This window comes from Mustela nigripes, unplaced genomic scaffold (genome assembly GCF_022355385.1).
Source record: "Mustela nigripes isolate SB6536 unplaced genomic scaffold, MUSNIG.SB6536 HiC_scaffold_75, whole genome shotgun sequence".
Lineage (NCBI taxonomy): Eukaryota > Metazoa > Chordata > Mammalia > Carnivora > Mustelidae > Mustela > Mustela nigripes.
Window position 1 is genome coordinate 4414557 of NW_026739490.1, and position 18648 is coordinate 4433204.

Consider the following 18648-nt stretch of genomic DNA (forward strand, 5'->3'; position numbering starts at 1 on the left):
ACAGTTAAAGACAAACATTGCAGGCTCCTCCTCTCTAGTACTTAAAATGACCAACTAGTTTAAAATAAGAGATTTCAGCAAGCTTGATATGTATAAATTTCTTTAATCTTTTTGTTTTTAAAGGAAGGCCATCTAAAACTTGTAACAAAGCCAGGTGGCCAAACATCAATCTGTTAAATGTTCTGGTGTTCTACTATATCATGTTGGAAAATAATTACATTAAATTTAAAAGAGTCGGATTTCCCTCAATTGAACACTTAATACCCCGCAACCTTCAGTGACCAATACGCAGATGTGCTTTATGGACCTATTTTCCCAAACTATCAATTACAGGTGGTGCTCCCATACCACCACAACAGATATAATAAAATTTAACCAACGGAAAGATTACACATTAAGGGGAAACCACAGTCCATTAAATCAATCTCTAAAGGGTCGTCTAATTTTTTTTCTTCAGAATATTGGTTGTTCCAAACCACTTTTATTTAACTATTTTCAACACCGAAAGCATTTAGTGTCATCTTTGGCTCCTCACCAAACTGATGACAAGGAACATAGATGACATAATAGCAGCAATAATCTGAATTTTACTGGGAACACAGCCACATTAACTGTATTTCAAGATAAAGAACTAGGGTCAAAGTTAGGTGGAATCTTGTTCAAACGTCATAATAATAAGGGTAGACATTTTAAATTTGACATTCCAAAAAGATCCACTGGAAAAAATACCTACCCAAGTCATATTCCTGTACATTGCTTATATATCCATAGAGAGGGCAATGACCAAAGATGACCAGCATGACCACTCGGCCAGTTTTCAATTTGACGATGTGTGCCGAGTGCCCGACCACTGCATACTGCTCCTTGGCTTTCGGGGTCAACAACACCCATGACTCATTATGAATATGGAACACTCTCAACTCATTGGTCACGTTCCCTGTTGAATCAATTTTTCCTCCATACATGTAAATTTTATCCTACGGGGAAAAAATGCAAACAAAATTCTAAAAAAAAAAAAACATCAAAAGCATCAAATCCGAGAAAGAAAAGAAGTTCAAAACCTCATTGTTATTCTTAGCTGAAGAAGTACTAGTGAAATGCACCTTTTCATGAATTATTAGGAAAGGAATGAAAGGAACAACATAAAATAAAACATCATATCCTGTATGTCCAACACTTTGCCACTGTTCTTGAACTTCCTCATAGGAGATCTCTTATGGTATAAAATGGCTTGGAAAAATAAAGTTGAAGAGTTCCCTCATCCTCCCATAAGCCACAAAAACAAGGAAATGAAAGTGATTATTCAGTTATATTGCAATGTGGCTATTCTTGGCTAAACTTCCTAATTAATATGAAAGCTAACCGACACAGTATTAATTTTTAGCCATTTAGTACAACAACTGGAATATCCCAGTACAACTTGAATCCATTAAAATCTCTCACATTAAACTGGTTTCAACTTTAATTTCCACTTACAACTTGGCCAATTATATACACCGCCCCCCCCCCAAAAAAACCCAGAAAGATTCCCCCTAACTAAAAACCAAAACTGAAGTCGAAATGAGAGAGACAGAGAAGAGAATGGTGGTTGCTAGGGGCTGGAGGCGAGGAGGGATGTAGGAAGTTATCATTTCACAGGCTCAGTGGTGTAGTTTTACAAGATGAAGAGTCACAGAGCTGATGGTGGTGATAGTTACACATTAGGGATGTCTTTAACAACACTGAACTGTACACTTAAAAATGGTTAAGACAGTAAATTTTATATTATGTGTATTTTACCACAGCAAAGAAGATTAGCAACAAAACCCCAACACTATGTAGCTTTTTGATTACATGATATAATAAGGCAAGTGTGGAAGATCAGAATTTCTAGCTTGTACAGAGGGGAGACACCTTACCTTGTATAATGCTAAAGAATGGCCGTATCTGACAACCACATTGTTCACTGAACGATTCAGGGTAAGCCACTCCCTAGAAGCAAGGTCATACCTACAAAACAAACAGATTATATTTTTACCCAAATGACAAAGCAGAGTATCTTATGCTCTTCTACTTGTGATAATCATGCAGTTTGGAGATGCTCATTAAATATGCCATGCCCGTGAGGAACCTCTCCAAACAAACCAACCTAACAGCTGAGTCCGCAAGGCAAGTCAGAACTTGAGAAGGGGGGCTGGGCTGCACAACCTGGGGACAAGGGAAAACAAAGCTACTCGAAGCTTCTAACACTTCCTGAAAACCTCTTCTACACACGGTCTAAATCACTTGCAAGTTGCGTTACACAGAAGGGGCATTTACTGCTGTAACTTCTCTTTCATTTAGTCATGTGAAATTGAAGATAGGTACTGAAAAAGGAATGATGATTAAGTAAAAGAAAATTCCTAACTTTTCCTTTTCTTTATCTGATTTTTTTTTTAAAGATTTTATTTATTTGACAGAGAGAGAGATCACAAGTAGGCAAAGAGGCAGGCTGGCGGGGGGCGGGGGGGGGGGAAGCAGGCTCCCTGCTGAGCAGAGAGCCTGATGTGGGGGGCTTGATCCCAGGACCCTGAGACCATGACCTGAGCCAAAGGCAGAGGCTTAACCCACTGAGCCACCCAAGCACTCCTAACTGATTTTTTTTAAAGTCATATTTTCAAGAAAACTAGGCTATCATGGCATTAAACATTAAGTTAACATCATTCCAGACATTTTTCCATGTATATATAACAAATAGAATACATTGACAATATACATTTATACAAAGGGGATCATCCTCTAGATACTTTTAATAAACAGTGTTAATTTTATATAATTTAATAGAAAAGAGAAATCAAAAGGAAACCAATGCTATTATTCTACTCTAAATGTTATTTTTTCTAAGTTTTCCTGAATAATCCAAGTTTGTTTTATCATGAAAAACATTATTATGTGAACAAGAAGATATAAGAAAGTCTTATTATCAACATAATAAGCAAAAAAGAATACAAATAAATGTCCATCAATAGAAAATGGATTAATAAATTGTGGTATATCTATCTAATAGAATTATAGAGTGAAAAATAAATACACCTGAACACCTTCTCAACATAAGTCTCAAAACAATGGTAAGCTAAAAAAATCAAACTGCAGAATACTGTTTCTTTAATGACTAAAAACAGTTAATTTATTAATTCTATATATTGTTCATATATACTAAAAGTGTAAAGATATGTATATGAACAAACACCAAAAAATCTGGACATTGGTTATCTTTGAGATTGGGGTGGAACATGCAGGGGTCTTTAATTATATTAGCAATGTCTTATTTCCAAACTTAGGTGGTATATGCATTAGTATTCATTATTATTCTCTGAACCTTTCCTTTTGACTTAAAGATTTTATGCATGATCTAAAACAAAATGGCGACATTTACTGAATATGAATGCTACATTAATACCAGCTATGATTTGATGTATTATTTCAATATTCCACATTTTTAAAAAACACATGAATAATTATTTAGAAGTTGGATTAACTTTAGTTTTTAAGTTACATACAAAATTAAGTTAATTTTGGGGCGCCTGGGTGGCTCAGTGGGTTAAGCCGCTGCCTTCGGCTCAGGTCATGATCTCAGAGTCCTGGGATCGAGTCCCGCATCGGGCTCTCTGCTCAGCGGAGAGCCTGCTTCCCTCTCTCTCTCTGCCTGCCTCTCCATCTACTTGTGATTTCTCTCTGTCAAATAAATAAAAAAAATCTTAAAAAAAAAAAAAAAAAAAGAGAAGCTGTATATTTAAAAAAAAACAAAATTAAGTTAATTTTGGACAGAATCCATTAACTTCCAGCCTTGAAAGTTGAAAACTTTAGCACTCACATTTCCTCTCATTTCTTCTCCCAATTTTTGTCAAATAATTTTTACACTGTCCAGGTTTGCATACTCACATCCCACTCGATAACTGTGATTTCATACTTCTTTAGTACCAGGCCTTTCTTTTAGGTGAAGCAATCTCCTCACTATCCTCTTACCACAACTTCTCCTTGAGTCTTTAATTCTTACTTGGCCAGATTTTGTTGCCAAGTGGTTATTTTCTAGAGGAGCTCCTATGTGCTCCTTTCCCTAAATTCTCTGGTGTTTAAGAATATCTGCTTGCTCACTTTAGAGCTGAATGACATCTTGGCTGGGTATAATATCTTGGGTCATCCTTTCTTGCTGTCAGAACTTTGAAGATGCTGTTCCCTTGAAATAATACTGGTAGTGAATGCTGTGATGGAGAAACCCAAGGCCATTCTGATTTTTCCTGTTTTTCTGTGGTCTGTTTTTCTGTTTGGGAGCCTGAAGAACTCTGTCACTCCCATTCTCTCTCCTCCTCCCTTTCTCTCCCTCCCTTCTTCTCTCTCTCTCACTACCTTTGAAAGTCACAATATTATATTTTACTTAGGTAGAAATAACTAAAATCCAAACAGGCTAATGTCTTTACAAAATGGGCTACGTAGCACTATAATACTTTTATGGACCTCTGGCTGTGTAATGGCTCTCCTGAGGACTAGCATGGCTTCTGAAAACACATAATACACCTAATGGTCAAGCCAGAGGCCAGTCTCTGTAAAGTTGAAAGAGAGAAAAGAAACAGAGGGAGCCCAAATCTCTAGATGACTTAATCTCCCTCTCTTTCAAGTGACACAGAGGGTGCTCAATCTGTTTCTTAATGCATTTTGCTCCTCCTAGTCAATGACAGTTTAGCTCAAGAGCTTGTCAGAGACACTAAGGCACTGGCAGGTTCAATAACCCGGCACAGATGAACTGCCAAAAGATCTTACATAACAGGTTGTGACTCTTTTCACAACCCAGAGAAGCAAACACAAGTTAAGATAAATATTGATGCAATAAAACATAAGAAATTGTTCAGAATACTGAACTAGTTCTAAGACGTGGACAAGCAGATAAGCAAAGACAAACTTCAGGAATTCAGTAACAGGTGTCTTCCAGAGCTGCAGCCATCTCTCTCTCACACACCTCCTTGCTGGTCGGTCTCATGATGACCATGATGACACAGGGCACACACTCCACCACCCACAATGGCCTGGTATTCCAATCACAGTGTCTGACCATCTAAGACCACAGTGAAGGCTCTCTGCAGATTGACTGTGACCCCAGCCAGAGGAGGCACAGAACTCCCTGAGGCTTCCCACCCAAGAATCTGTCCTTTATGCCAAAAGTTCAATAACTTGATCAAATCCGGTCTTGTTGTGGAACAGCTATATACTTTTCCTGAAACCTCTTGTGCTATTTCAATCCATCTGTCCTATTTGTTTGGTTCTTTTCTTCAGTGACAGCAACTACCTTTATATTGGATGTCCAGTCTTCTGTGTGTCTTTGCTTTCTAATTATTTCAATCAGTATTCGTTGGAATGTCTATAAAGCTGTCAGTGATTCGATTTTCATTCCAGTTTCTGCTATACGTAATTTATTTACATTTCCTTGGATGTATAATCTTCCATTTCATTGAATTATTATCATTTTCAAGTCTATTTTTTTAAATTTGAATTCTCATTAAGGTGATGTGCAGCATCAAGCAGTTGGAAGCAATCTCTCTCATTTTTCCTCTATGATCAGCTGTCAGCATTTACATGCTGTTTCCTTCCTCTTTATTTTCCCATCATAGGATATTTGTGTTAACTACAATGTTATTTCTTTCGTCATGCTTGTGGTCTGCTCTCCAGACATCTGCAAAGTGTGGATGATTTCTTAATTCTTTTTCTGCAATGTCTAAGAAAACTTTAGCCTTCTATCCTAGCTGTAGTGTGAGAGCTGATATTTTATGTTCTAACCACTGTTCTGAAATCTGAGGATGTACTGGGGCTCAGATGGAGGAGCATACAGTCTATCAGAATAAATCACCCAGACTCTGCTCTCCTTGGAGTGTCCTGGGTCAAGGCATAGCCCAAATTAGAAGCGACCCTGACTTTTGGGCAGAGAGAGGTTTTTCCCTCTTTTCACCCAGTGTTGCCCAGCAACAATATCTTCTACTCTTCAATTAAGAGAGTGAAATAACAATGATCCCCACTCAGTTTGCATCTTTCAGATTTGTGTTAGACTGGTGTAAGACTGGTGTAAGAGCTCTCAGAATCTCAGCCATATGATTTCTGCGGGGCAAAAAAGGGGTCAGTTGTATGGTTCCTGTGAGTCTGTTTTAAAGTTTACTGGATTAGGTGATACTCCTTCCTCGTTTGGTTACTTGCTGCTCAATCTTTGTTTTAATTTTTTTTTTTTTTTTTAAAGAGAGAGAGAGTCTGAGTGGGGTGGGGAGGGGCAGAGAGAGAGAGAGAGAATCTTATGCAGGCTCCACACTCAACATAGAGCCCAATGTGTGGCTCGATCCCACAACCCTGAGATTATGACCTGAGCTGAAATCAAGAGTTGGATGATTAACCAACTAAGCCACCTAGGTGCCTCCTTACTTTTTCTTTTTAGACATTTTTTTAAAACACTTTTTTGCTTAAAGGAAGGAAATTCAGTGATGAAGTTTCAATTGAAAATCATAATCCAGGATTCCTGGGTGGCTCAGTGGGTTGAAGCCTGTGCCTTCGGCTCTGGTCATGATCCTGGGGTCCTGGGATCAAGCCCCGCATTGGGCTCTCTGCTGAGCGGGGAGCCTCCTTCCTCCTCTCTCTCTCTCTGCCTGACTCTCTGCCTACTTGTGATCTGTCTGTCAAATGAACAGATAAAAATCTTTATAAAAAGAAAATTTTAACCCAGAAGACCAGGATCATTTGTCTAAGAAGACTCTTGGGTGACATAAAATGGAGACTGCTTTTTAATGCAACTTAAAAGTTTTGGGTTAACAGGGTTGTGGAAAAAACAGTAAGCTCAACTGCTGAAATATGTTTGCGTAAGAATATAAATGATGATAAAATTTATAATCTCAGTTCCAGAAATAGTTCCTCTAAAAGGAATCACTGTGTTTTTACTTTGCACGAGTTAGTAAAAATTTATTTGAAACTATATGAATTTTTTACATGAAACACGTAAAGTTGTAAAAATCATGTTTTGACCAAGTACAAGCAGAAAAAATATTACAAACAAATGTGGCCTGTGAGGTGTACCAGTCACATAAAAGCAAGAGATAACATTAATATTTCCAGGAACAAGTATGTGTGAAGGAAATAAATAATTCATTTACTCTCTTATTCCCCTGATAAACACTTATTTGAGCACATTCTATGAGCTGAGCTCTGAGCTGAGTGAGCAAACAAGCTCTCTAACCTCAGAGAACATATAGTGGAAAAGGCAAAAAATGAGCAAATGCAACAAGGGGCATACACAACATTAAAAATGATGCCCACTGCTCTAAAGGAAATGAGAACAAAGAAAAAGAACAGGGAGAACCTGCCAGAACTGGATGATCAGGGAAGATCTCTTAAGGTACAGTTAACTGAGATCTAATGGTGAGAAGAAAACAGCCCTGTGCTACAACACCAGAGGAGTCTGGACCAAAGGGAGGGGTAAGCACAAAGACCTTTAGAGTAAGGACACACATAGAGAGTATTAGGTAAAGCTAGAAGGTTGAGGAGGCAGGAGTCTGGGAAGGTGAGCGGAGTCAGATCAGGTAGGCCCATTAGGTCCAATAGGAAAAGCCAATGATGGGTTTTAAGAAAATAGTAAATGATACAAGTCACACTTTTAAAAAAATCACCCCAGTTGATATTTTAAAAATGGATTAAAATGGATGCATGAAGGGGCACCTGAGTGGCTCAGCTGAGTGTCTGCCTTTGGCTCAGATCATAATCCCAGGGTCCTGGGATCAAGCCCCACATCCAGCTCCCTACTTGGTGGGGAGCCTGCTTCTCCCTCTCCTGTTCCCCTTAATAGTGTGCACCTTCTTTCTCTCTCTCTCTAATAAAATCTTTTTAAAAAGGGGAGGTGCATAGAAACACACAGACTGCTAGGAATCTACTGCTGAAGTCTAGGTGAGCAATAATGGCAGGCTGGTCGCAGAGGGAAATGAATGAATATGACATGTATCCGGTGGGCTTGATGAGATTAGCATATGAGGAGGTGAAGGAGAGGATCAAAATCACTCCCAGATTTTTTTTGCTTTGAGAGAAGATGATGCCAAATACAAGTGTAAAAATCACATAAATGGTAGAATACTTGACTCTCATAATATCTGTACAATAGCCAAAGGGACAAGCACTTTCACACCTTTAATTTTACCTTACTTCTCAGGGTGGTGGCATGAGAAGTAGTGAAAAGTGGTTAGAGTGAGGAGAGATTTTTTAAAAGGTCAAGCTAACAAGACCTCCAAGACCTGCTGACATTCTGTAGCAGACAGCCACCGGGGTGGTGATCCTCATGACCTCTGCTTCTGGGTATTCATACCCATATATAAAACCCTCCCCTCAAGTGTGAGCAGGGTCTATGACTTGCTTCTAATCAAAGTGAACATGGCAAAGATGATGAGATGTCATTTCCATAACATCTGTCCTGCCAGGAGACTCAGTCTAGAAAGAGACTCTTCTGGTGACCTAATGAAGCAAGCAGCCACACTAGGGAAGTCAAAGTGATAAGGAAATGCGGGCAGCCTTCAGGAGTTAAGGGTAACCTCTACTTGACAGCCAGCAAGAAGTTGGGGCCCTCAAGGAAATGGATTATGCCAAAAACTCTAGTGAGCTTGGAAGTAGACTCTTCCCCAGTTGAACCTCTAGATGAGAACACAGGCCAGGTGACACCCTGACTGAAGAGCACCCAGTTAAGACATACCCAGACTCCTGACCAGCAGAAACTATGAGGGAATAAATGTATGCTGTCTTGAGCTGCTAGGTTTGTGGTCATTTGTTATGCAGCAAGGGATAGCTAATCTACGCACTGATATGGCGAGTGAAAAAACAAGAAGTCAAGGATAGCTCCAATGTTGGGATTAAGCAAACAGAAGTATGAAATAATCATTAACTGAGATAGGGACATCTGGGGCAAGTACTGGCCTGGAGGAAAGATCAGTTTTGGAAGCAGAGAGTTCAAGATACCTCTTAGAGAGGCAAAAGATTGAGATGTGAAATAAAGAAATGGCAATATGGGTTCAGGTGAAAAGTCTAGGATGCAGATATAAATCTGGGAATCATGAACATAGAGGCCAAGATATTACATGAGATCACCAGAGAGCAAATATAAACTCTCACAGAAGAGGACCAAGAGCTGAGCCCGGGGACACATCATCATTCAGAAGTCAGTGGAACCAGAGGAACCAGATAAAGAGGCTGAGAAAGTAATAAGCAGTTGGAACAAATATCAAGAGAATACAGAAACCTGGGAGCCAACTGAAGAAAGTGTTTAGAAGTGAAGGGAGGGGGTGCCTTGGTGGCTCAGTCGATTGAGCATCCACCCCGATTTCAGCTCAGGACATGATCTCAGGTTCCTGGGATCAAGTCCTGCATCAGGTTCTGCACTCAGTGGAGAGATGGCTTGGGGATTCTCTCCCTCCCCCTACTCCTCCCTCACCACACTTAAGTGTGCACTTGAGTGCACACTCAAGCAAGTGCATGCTCTCTCTCAATAGAATAAATAAATCTTTTTTAAAAAAAAGAAAAGTAAAGGAGGGATTAATTACATCAAATGTTGGTATAAGATCAAGTATGACAAGGACTAAGAATTGAAATTTTAAAGTTCAGCTCCTTGGTCACATTAGCCACATTTCAAGCTCAGTGACCACATGTGGCTAGTGACATGAAAGTGCCCCACTGGACAGTGCTGATGCACAGAAACAGAAGGCAGGATAAATGAGCACAGATATAGGTAACAGCTAAATATGGTGGTGGGAGTTTGTGTTAAGTCCTCTTCAGATAACAGCTCCCCTTCAAAATAGAAACAGGAAGCAAGGCCAATAGCTGAAAATGAAAACAGGAGAAAATGTGGTAGGAATTTGAAGAATGAAAAGAAATATGGCGGCTGAGCAGGAAAATGAGAGCAAGACTGAGACAAAACCAGTGGATCATGAACCCCTGTGGGAGCCAAGGATTTCTGGAGGTCACCCAAATTCTTGCATGTACATGGATGTCTTCTGCCAAATTTGGACAATTCTCAGCCATTATTTCTTCAAGTACTTTTTCAGACACTCTCTCTTGCTCCTCTCCTTCCAGGGCTCCTCCAGTGACAGAAATGTTAAAATTTTTTGTTATGGTCCCCAGATCTCTGAAGTTCTATTCATTTTTTTAAGCATTCTATTTTATCTCTGGTTCAGATTGAGGATTTTATATTTTATTATTCTATCTTCAAGTTCACTGACTCTTTCTTCTGTCCTCTCCATTCTGCTGCCGACCCTATCCAGTGACATATTTGTTGTGGTTACTGTATTTTTCAGTTCTAAAATTTCCATCTTATTCTTCCTTACATCTTCTCTTTCTTTAATGAGGCTCCATTATTCATTTCAAGTAGGTCTATAATTGCACACAGAGGCATTTTTATAATGGCTGCTTTAAAATCTTGTCAGATAATTCTAATATCTATGTCATCTTGCTGTCAGCATCTCAACTGCCTTTTTTTCCCTCAAGTTGAGATTTTCCCAGCTCCTCACATGAGAAATGATCTTCAATTGAAATCTGAACATTTTGGGTATCATGGCCAGAGACTGGATTTAATTTAAATCTACCGTTACAGCAGGCCTCCTCTGACACCCCAGTAGGGAAGGGGGAAGGCCAACTCATTCCAGCTGTTACTGCCAGGTGGGGTAGAATCCAGGCTCCCTACAGGGGCTCCACTGATATCACAGGGGTGGGGGAGGCCTCATTACTGCCTGGTGGAGAACAAAGTCCCAGTTCCCTAACTGGCTTTCAGAGATTAAGACTGTAGGCAAATAACATGCAAAAACAAAAACCAAAAGGCTAAACATTAACTAGGTTACATTAACACTAGATTGCTGAGAAAGTCCCAGCTCCCTAATAGGCCTTTTCTAATACTGGCAGCTGGAGAGTGGTTGGAGTACCTCACCAGATCCTGGCAAGTGAAAATCTAGACTCTATACTTGGACTTTGCTGACAGCAATGAAGGCAAGGCCACAGTTCTTTCTGTAGTGTTTGGCTATAGTAGAGCAGCTATTTGTGTCTAAAAGTTTTCTGTCTTGCTAAGCTGCCCCCTTCCTAGTCCTTTGGCTAGAGAGAACAGGCGGGCTTGTTCTTGGGGCTTTTTTGGCTTGTGCCTACTGGTATTTCCAGACTGCTGCTTTTCCCAACCACAAATCTGAGATACATGAGACAAAGAGAAAACCCCTGGAATTTGCCGTTACCTCTTTCCCTGGGTCCCGAGGTCTCTGGCCAGACTGCCTTCTTTCTACCTTTTAGAGTTTTCCCATGTTTGCATTACATATAATCCAGGATTTTTAGCTGTACTTACCATAAAGAATAGGGGAAACTGACCTTCATTTCTTTGTGACTTTTAATAATTTCCTTTTTCATATTCTATTACTAAAGGAGAATTGGTGCACCTGGGTGGCTTAATCTGTTAAATATTTGACTCTTGGTTTCAGCTCATGTCATGATCTTGGGGTCGTGAGGTTGAGCCCCATATCAGGCTCCACACTTAGTAAGGAGTCTGCTTCTCTCCCTCTCCCTTTGCGCCTCGCCCTGCTCATGTGTTTGTGTGCACCCATGCTCTCCCTCTAAAATAAAGAAATAAATCTTTAAAAAAAAAAAAAAAAAGAAAGGAGTATCTTATTTACTTTGTGTTTCTCCTGGGTTTGTCTTCAATTCTGAAATCATTTTAAAATTCTTTTTCCATTCGTCTGTTGAAGACATCTTGGCTCTTTCCACAGTTTGGCGACCATGGCCATTGCTGCTATGAACACTGGGGTACAGATGGCCCTTCTTTTCACTACATCTGTATCTTTGGGGTAAATACCCAGTAGGGCAATTGCAGGGTCATAGGTAGCTCTACTTATAATTTCTTAAGGAATCTCCATGCTGTTTTCCAAAGTGGCTGCACCATTTTGCATTCCCACCAACAGTGTAAGAGGGTTCCCCTTTCTCCACATCCTCTCCAACACTTGTTGTTTACTGTCTTCTTAATTTTGGCCATTCTAACTGGTGTAAGGTAGTCTCTCAATGTGGTTTTGATTTGAATCTCCCTGATGGCTAATAATGATGAACATTTTTTCATGAGTCTGTTAGCCATTTGTATGTCTTCTTTGGAGAAGTGTCTGTTCATATCTTCTGCCCATTTTTTGACATGATTATCTGTTTTTTGAGTGTTGAGTTTGAGGAGTTGTTTATAGAGGATATGGTCCATATATACAATGGAGTATTATACCTCCATCTGAAAGGATGAATACCCAACTTTTATATGGACACAGACAGGATTGGAGGAGATTATGCTGAGTGAAATAAGTCAAGCAGAGAGAGTCAATTATCATATGGTTTCAATTACTTGTGGAGCTTAAGGAATAACATGGAGGACATTAGGAGAAGGAAAGGAAAAGTGAATTGGGGGAAATTAGAGGGGGAGATGAGCCGTGAGTGACTGTGGACTCTTGAGAAAGAAGCGGGGGGTTTCGGAGGGGGGGGGGGGGGGGGTTAAGTAAGCCTGGTGAAAGGTATTAAGGAGGGTACATATTGCACGGAGCACTGTGCATTCATAAACAATGAATCTTGGAACACTGAAAAGATAAAATTAAATTTTAAAAAAATTCTTTCCTAACTTCTACCATCTCATTTCTGGATTTTTCTACTTCTGATTCTATTGTTCTTTCATGTCTTGCATCATTTTCTTCCTGTATTTTAGCTTGCTTGAAAACAGTAAGTTCTCACTTTCATCAGTTTTATGAGTGTATTTTTCTACTATCCTTTCATGTACAGTGGTGGGTTATTCTACCAGGTAGTCTCTTTCTCCTTTCTATGTTACTTTAACTTTTAATTTTCTATGTCATTAAAACTTGATACTTATCTGTTGCTCAATTTTAAGTAAAACTACTTTTTTCTGAACTTCTACAAGAGAGGCCTGGGGGGTTAGGACCATCTTCCTAATTTCTCAGCTCTCTAGTTTACTCTTCTATTGTCAACAGTGTGGTGTTCAAAAGACAGCAGCTTACTTGTTGAGATATCTGGCTCTGTCCCTCCCTGACTGTTACCTGGACACTCTTAATTTTTCCTCTATGGTCCCTATTCTCTTCAATTTGAATTTTATTCCCAGCAGTTTCTTCTTGGTGTGGAAATTTCTCTCATGAAGAGACTGGCTAGTTCATTTGGGGAGCTAAAAAGGCACAAACTGCTCTAGCCCCTTCAGACCCTACTACAGATCCCTTGTGCTTACCCCCTACCAAAACATACAAATCTTTCCAGTTCCAACTGCCATTCTCAAAAGCAACTTCTTCTAGGTATGCAGAAGCCTATCAATTGGCCACCTGCTCTCCTTTGCTTACTCCTGCTCAGATTCTAATACCACAAAGGCTTTGTAGCTGTCAATAGTTAGCCCCCCTCATCTGTGCAGACACCTTCTGACCAAGTTTTGTTTTGTTTTGTTTTCTGACCAAGTTTTGTTTTGTTACCCATGTGTTTTTTTTCATTTTGCTATGCTAGTTATCTATATGCTTTAATGACTACTTGAGATTCAGAAACTATGCCTTTACTGCCATAGTTCCAGAATCCCTTACAGAACAGATTCTGGTTTTTTACAATATTCATTAATAAAAAATGCCTAGAAAAAATGTCCAGAGTACAAAATTGGCATGAGTACGTGTTCATAAATTTCTCCCTAAAATCAATCTTCATAACTAACTTCATAACTCCACTGTGATAACATATATTCTCCCTTCAAGATAAGTAACATAGGACCAGCAAACTCTGGGTCGAGTGTTAGACCATGGCATAATTTTCTCTAGCAAACTATAAATTCAAACCATCTGACCTACAAAAATGCTAATTAAATTTATAGGTAAAGTAACCCCCAATTTATATAGAGCCTAAGGTAAAATTTAAGAGATAGTACCTAGAAAAGATTAATTATTGCTTATTATAACAATGCATTCCTTATGCCTCCCAACTTCAAAAACTAAGAACATGTCAAAAAAATTCTGGAACAGGGACGCCTGGGTGGCTCAGTTGGTTAAGCAGCTGCCTTCGGCTCAGGTCATGATCCCAGCGTCCTGGGATCGAGTCCCACATTGGGCTCCTTGCTCCACGGGGAGCCTGCTTCTCCCTCTGACTCTGCCTTCCACTCTGTCTGCCTGTGCTCGCTTTCGCTCACGCTCTATCTCTGACAAATAAATAAATAAAATCTTTAAAAAAAAAAAAAAATTCTGGAACAGTACTACTAAAATACTAACAGGGAGTTTCCTCTGGTAATGGAATCACTGACGATTTCATTTATCTCTAAATTTTCAAAATGGGAAACTAGTAAGCTTCTTACAAAAATGTTTAAAACAACTTACGCTAGAACCATGTTGTAATCTGAGTGGTTGAACATATATCCTCCAACAACCCACATTATATTTCCATTGACCACAGCTTTGTGAGAGGCCCTGGGAAGCTTTAGGTTAGAATATTCCTCTCGAGTCCAAAATGACTGGTTAGCTGGCACAGGAATCGAACATCCAGGACCTAATAAAATAGAATAAATTAGCTTCACAAAATGCAGCCTTAAATTACTGCATTTCAAGATTTAATCATATAAATGTAACAACTATCTAAAGAATACTTAGTTGTTCCTTTAGCATCAAAATGTCAGACAAAGCCCTTTAATTCATTCTTTCGATTCACTCAAAGCTGGTGACCAAGGGTCATCTCCAGTATAATTCAAAATCATGTACTTTCTCATGATGACTTGACCACAGTCAGGTTAGGATTTTTTAGTAATGAAATACTTGCTTCAGCAGCTCTCAGAGGAAAGAGTAGACAAAGAAATTATTGATTCAAATGAAAAAACTTTAGGGTCAAAAGGTAAAGAAAGACTAGTCCTGGGAGTAATAATACAACCCATCCAATTCCTGGAAAATCAAGAAACTCCATTCTTGGGGGCTGTGCCTCCTGCTGCTACCTTTCCACAGAGATAGGTACTCAAACACTTCAATTCCTTAGCTCATTGATTTCGGCCCAAGCACATAAGCGAGAGCATTTAAACAAACACATTTCCTTTCAAAACAAAAGTACTCTGAAGAAAAGATGCATGTATAAAGAAAAACACTAAATCAGTAACAGGTGTTATCACACAAACCTTAAAGAATTTGCTAAAGCTTCTCCGATAACCTCTCTATCTGCAGGTAATTCCACTTGCTGTTTTAGAATGATATTGTATAATCGACCCCAATTTTTTCTGAATTTATTGAAAGTTTCTGAGAGATACTATCTGAGAGATACTATCACTGATAGTTCTTGTCCCACCTCCTAGGCTTGGTTCTCTGCTGTATTTTCTTGAGGTTGAGACCAAGTCCTCCAATTTTCATGAATGAATTGCAAAGAATGTTGAAACCCCTTCCATAATTCTAAAGTGACTACAACCATACATCTATGAAATTGAAAGATTTTTAAGAATCTGAATAACAAAACGCAAAGACTTCAATGCTCCCTGATACCTCATTAACATAAGTGGAATATGTGCAAGGAATGAGGTCAATGTATAATTTACTCAACTAGGAAGATGCTGTAAAAGGGAAGAAAAACCAAGAGAAAAGCAGCCCCTACCCTGCCACTCGGGGAAGCAGGAGCATCCTCTGACATCGCTTGAATTGCAAACGCCTCGATAAGGAAAACCACAGTCATGGACACAGTGAGGAATATCGCATGCTTCCCCTTTCCAGTTTTCCGAACATTCACATTGGACAGTGTTGCTGCTATTACTGCTCTTACATTCTCCTCGGCCTGAGCAGTTGTTCGGACACATGTCAAAACTATAAAAACAGTGGGGGAGAATGAAATCAACACAAAGCAACACTTCAATTAATTTAGCAGAATTTTTACCTACACAAGGTTTAAGACTCTCATGGGCTCTCCAGTTCATCCACAAGCATAATGGCGGCACTTACCAGTTGGCCTAAGTAGGGTCAGTCAACACTGCATAGCTAGGACAGGTAATGAAATCAATTCCAATCCTGCTGGATTCTCACAGGGCAAGGCAAGTTAAAAACTTAAAGGGAGAAGAAATTCTTGCAAAATGTGCAGGCTTAGCTTCTCAAAGGTGGGATGACTATGCTGTTCTTGGTGGCCCCCCTAGTGATGGGCATTAGAAAACTGTCAATTATGGGACATCTGGGAGGCTCAGTGGTTTAAAGCCTCTGCCTTCAGCTCACGTTATGATCCCAGGGTCCTGGAATATGGAGTCCAGCATCAGACTCCCTGCTCAGTGGGGAGTCTGCTTCTCCCTCGCCCTCTGCCCCTCCTCCTGCTCATGCTTGCTCTGTCTCAGTCTCTCTCTCAAATAAGTAAAATCTAATAATAATAAAAAAAAAAGAAAACTGTCAAATACAAGCTTCCAAGTTTGGAGGAAGGGGATAAAACAAAGGACTAACAATAAATTACCCATCCTCATGGTGTATATACCTCTGGACAGTTTCTAAAAGTTCAGAAAGTTAAAGATTATTGCCCAGAGTGGTATATTTAAAATTCCTCAATAAGTCATCTACTCATATCAGATGGAAGAAAAGGGAGGACCAGTTTAATTCAACAGTTTAACTATAATGCATCTCATAATAACACAACTTAACATAACTGTATTGAGGGGCGCCTGGGTAGCTCAGTGGGTTAGAGCCTCTGTCTTCAGCTCAGATCATGATCCCAGGGTCCTGGGATCAAGCCCGGCATTAGGCACTCTGCTTAGCAGGGAACCTGCTTCCTGTCTCCCCCACTCCTGCTTGCTTCTCTGCCTACTTGTGATCTCTGTCTGTCAAATAAATAAAATCTTAAAAAATAAAAAGGTAACTATATTGAGGAGCACCTGGATGGTTTAGTCAGTTAAGCATCTGCCTTTGGCTCAGGTCATGATCCTGGAGTCCTGCAATCCAGCCCCACATCAGGCTCCCTGCTCAGTGGGGAGTCTGCTTCTCTCTCTCCCTCTGTCTGCTGCTCCCCTTCCCCCTTCACTCATGCTCTCTCCCTCCCTCAAATAATAATATTTAAAAAGAAAGATAACTGTATTGACAGCACTCTAAGAAGACATAATTCACATTTCAAAGGGGAAAACAATAATGGAACTATCAGGATACTTTTAAGAATGTAGATTTCTTCTAAGACCTACAAAGAAAACTAAAAAGAAATTTTGTAGCAAAGCTTGATAAAAAATCAGGAATCAATTATTAAAAACAAGCTAATTAATGTTTACACCTGTACCCAAATATCAGTTTATGACATATTTATAATATATTCTATAATTCTGTAAATATTTATAAACAGTATTTTTATAATCTATGTAATTACAATGGAAGAAATATGTATATCTACTTCTCAAGACCCAGTAAGCAGAATAAGTACATAAAGTATTTGGTTAAAAAAGCTGAATGAGGGGTGCCTGGGTGGTTCAAGTGGGTTAAAGCCTCTGCCTTCGGCTCAGGTCATGATCCCGGGGTCCTGGGATCCAACCCCGCATCGGGCTCTCTGCTCAGCAGGGAGCCTGCTTCTCCCCCCACCCCTGCCTGCCTCTCTGCCTACTTGTGATCTCTGTCTGTCAAATAAAGGAATAAAATCTTAAAAAAAAAAAACTGAATGACATTCTTCTCAGCCTCTAGAAAGTGGTATCTACCATCTCTACAATAATATAAACACAGAAGTAAAGCTTCAATTTCATCTTTTTAAGAAAAAGGCCTTTGTAAGACAATGGTTTATAAAAACTAAACTTTAAATCTCAGATTGGACTTGTTAAGGTAAAATGGCTACAATAATCACACTTTGTTTTTACAAAGGGTCTAGGATAAAACTGTAGTAAAGCATTGCCACGATGTGCTCATCCTTATGCCTCACACCAAAAATATGTTAAATTATCATTTCCTACTGACACACTTATTAACCGTATACCAGGGAATGTCATACAACCAAAACTTCATGTTACTGAAAAGAAAAGAGGAGGGAGTAACCCTTAGCACCTACTAAACTAAGGGAGGACAAATATCACAACTTCCCCTGTGCCTCAACTTCTCCACTCCAGTGCCCTCAGGCATTCGTGGACTTCATGTGCCAAAAATTAATTATGATCACTTATTACAGTTACATAAAATCTCAAAACACAAAAATCATTTTTGAATCTCAGAAAAATGAAAGTGGCAGGTAATACATTGAAACATCTGCGCATATGTCTAAATTGGAGTAATGAGAAAATTAGTCTAATTATTTGTGCTTAAAATGTGACTCGGAAATAAGATGAAATGCCAATTTGTGTGAAAATAAAATATAACTATTTTTCTCTTCTTTGAGAAGAAAATTAGGCAACACCAAAGTAGCTGTAGGTACTAGACTCAAGGGTCCCCCAGTTGAGGCAAGTCCAACGGTACAATTCAGTGCAACCTGAGGACACCTAGAAAATGAGTAACAATGTTTTATGTGTGTCCTTCTGGGCATTCTTCTGGGAATAAAGAACATTGTTTAATTTGGCTTTTCAAAGGGTCTAGAAGCCCCAGAATGGTTTAGGGCTCCTTTTTAAAGAAGAGAGATCTTGGAACCAAAAAGCTAGTAAAATTTAGGATAACCTTAAGATTCCTTCACTTAATAAATAAATACTAATTCTGG

General features: G+C 39.3%; 1 protein-coding gene across 4 annotated transcripts in view; it reads right to left on the reverse strand.

Annotated features, from left to right (window-relative positions):
- The window catches only part of LOC132008141 (attractin), a 149082-nt gene that overhangs the window by 80921 nt on the left and 49513 nt on the right, over positions 1-18648 (reverse strand). For all 4 annotated transcript variants that reach the window (XM_059386536.1, XM_059386539.1, XM_059386537.1 and 1 more), the window contains exons 5-8: positions 15619-15824; positions 14370-14538; positions 1899-1989; positions 734-977 (exon numbers count right to left, since the gene is read on the reverse strand). In XM_059386536.1, coding sequence (XP_059242519.1) covers positions 734-977; positions 1899-1989; positions 14370-14538; positions 15619-15824 — 710 coding nt within the window. The remainder of the gene's footprint in view (positions 1-733; positions 978-1898; positions 1990-14369; positions 14539-15618; positions 15825-18648) is intronic.